Below are 2,834 nucleotides of genomic sequence, written 5' to 3'. Positions count from 1 at the left end.
TTTTGAAAAAATTCAGCATTAATACCATTAGGGCTCGGAGCCTTGTGAGGATGGAGTGCAAAAGTGGCCGCCCTAACCTCCTCCTGCGAGTAGGGCACCATCAACATTTCCTGGTCCTCATCCGTAAGGAGAGGATTAATGACCTCTGAGACTAAAGGAAAAGATGATCCGTGACTGGAGTGATTTTCCTCCAATAAGCCCATGAAATGAATTAAAGCAACTTGCTTAATATCCTTATCCAAATACACCCGATTGCCATTATTATCTAAGATCGAACTGATTCTATTACCACTTCTTCTTGATTTAATGGATGCATGGAAAAAATTGGTATTCATATCCCCCTCCGCAATCCAGTGCTCTCGCAATTTATCCTTCCAATATAGTTCCTCCCGAGTTAGAATCTTAGAATACTGCGTTCTGAGGAGTTTTTCCACTTCATACTCTTTGTTGGTAATGCCCATGGCTATAACTCAATTATTTATTTCTTCCAGTTCGGATTCGATTCTAAGCTTTTCTGAGAAGATATTTTTGAAAGTGTTTTTGTTCCACTCTTTTAATTTACATTTCATAAATTTGATGCGCTTGGAAAACTTGAAACTTGGAGAACCAGCGAACACATTACTCTCCATCCACCAACCTCTGAGAAGATCCAATAAGGATGGATCTTGCCACCACATGTTCAGGAATTTAAAATAATTTTTGGGACCGTGCGACTCATGAGTGATGGACGGTATGGTGGGGAAGTGATCTGAACCGCTCTAAGATTCAATTACAGCCTCAAGAGAATGATTGTTCAGCAACCACCATTCACCGACAAAGAATCTATCTAGTCTTTCAACAATATTGGAGAAATTTAGCCGCCTATTATTCCAAGTGAACTTGCCATTTTTAGGAACAATGTCAACTAACCTGTAGTTGGATACAAAATCCCATAAATCATCCATGACTTTAGTGGGTTTTTTCAGACCGCCAACCTTATCCTCGAAGTTTAGAATGGCATTGAAATCACCAGTCATAATAACCTTCCCCAATTCTAACAAGTTAACTTGAAGCGTAATCTCATTCCAGACTCGCAACTTATCCTCCATCTTGATTGGTCCATAGATGTTGAAAAGTGGAGAACAATGATTCAACTTTTTGCACTTGATAGTACATGCCATCCAAAAATCACAAGAAGCAACAGGGTAAACCTCAATGTTGACTAGGTTCCAGAGAATCCCAAGACCTCTAGCAGATCCTCTAGCGTCTTGAAACAATCCTTCCCATTTAAAACAAAAATTCTTAAAATCCACAACTTTATCCGAGTTCAACTTAGTTTCTTGAAGCAATATCACATCCAAATTAAGCATGGTCAAATCTCTTTTGACCAAGCGTCTTTTGTCAGGGGCAGACAAGCCCTTGACATTCCATGAGGAGATCTTCATCTTTCTCCAAGGGAGAGGTTTCCTCCCTTGGATGCTTTCAAGTAATCTAATTCACTTACTAAGCCCTTTTCATTGGCTCTCTATTCTCTGATTGTCTTAAAGCTCTTTCACCCTTTTGTGCCTTTGGCTCTACCCATAATTGCATTCGCAGACTGACTAATGCATCGAGGATCTGGATTTCCCAGATCATTGAGTGTCTTTGTTTCATAAATTGGTGCAAAAGATTCAGATCCTGAGACAGAGGTGCTATCCTCATAATTACAATCCACATAATTACCATCCAAATCATTACCAGGAGGATGATTATTTTGGGTATCCAAGACCGCACTAGATTTGCCATTGATGACAGATTTGGTAATAGGAATGGAAATGTCGATCGACTTTTGAGGTGGAGGATTATTTGAAGCTTTAGGGCCATCCAATAATAAAATATCCTCTGATTTATTTGTATTTTTTTCCCTCCATACCCGATTGATCTTTCCGCAAGGATTATTGTAGTAATCCTCCTCAATCAGCCTCTTTTGTATGTTTTGAGTTACTTCGGTGACTGTTCTATGGAACATTATTGTATATTGATTTGAATTTTATGCAATGTTATTTCATGGTTTATCTGGATTTATGGTGTGTGATTTTATGCAGTATCTTAGTGCTTATGAATAATGTTATTTTATAGATCTTTATCATGGATTGACACTTTTCCCTTATATTGCGATGCGTTATTTATATGTTGCGTGTTTGCAAGTGTATTGGGATGTGAGGGGATGATTTTCCTTCACTCACTTCGGTGAGACAGGGAATGCCACAATTCTCCTTCATCAGTGTGTGTGTCGTGTTTGTATATATATATATATATATATATATATTGGTCTATATGCACGTGTGGCTCTTTGGTGCAAGGCATTGCAAGTACTAGTACCGGGTAGGTACGAGGTATTGACTCCACCTAGTTTCGCAGGTCTGAGCATGCCTTATATATCCGATGGGAGTGGAGGAGATAGTTGTGGTACCCTAGCTTGACCACAGTTACACTCATGTGAGTGTTGTCAGTCGGTTGTGTCTTTCCCGTCTGGCTGCTATGCGAGTCATAGTGCCTTGGTTTGGTCATTTGAGAGTCGTCATTTGATCTTTCTTGGTTTTGTGTGTTTTCATTTATTTGAATGGTTATTTAATTTAAATGGAAGATGCTATCTCATGTTGGCGTAATTAGTTGATTATTATGCTCTGTAATTATTGATTTATTTAAATTAATGATTGCTAGATTAAATGGTTAAATGGCTTAATGTATTGTGTAAAGTTGCATTGATATTTTTGTGAAATAAATAAATTGCCTAGCCATTTAAAAAGGTTAAAAGCTTATGTTGAAGAAAGTATTTATGGAAAAGGAAATAAATTTGATTGCCTTTTAGTTAT

At 37.9% G+C, this 2,834-nt stretch overlaps 1 protein-coding gene across 1 annotated transcript; it reads right to left on the bottom strand.

Annotated features, from left to right (window-relative positions):
• Positions 1–758: 758 nt before the first annotated feature.
• On the bottom strand, positions 759–1,424 carry LOC131069091 (uncharacterized). Its single transcript, XM_058004398.1, has one exon. The coding sequence runs from the start codon at positions 1,422–1,424 to the stop codon at positions 759–761; it is 666 nt and encodes a 221-aa protein (XP_057860381.1).
• Positions 1,425–2,834: the final 1,410 nt, after the last annotated feature.

Source organism: Cryptomeria japonica, chromosome 1 (genome assembly GCF_030272615.1).
Source record: "Cryptomeria japonica chromosome 1, Sugi_1.0, whole genome shotgun sequence".
Lineage (NCBI taxonomy): Eukaryota > Viridiplantae > Streptophyta > Pinopsida > Cupressales > Cupressaceae > Cryptomeria > Cryptomeria japonica.
Note: the sequence above shows the minus strand (reverse complement) of the source record. Positions and strands in the feature narration are given on the sequence as shown.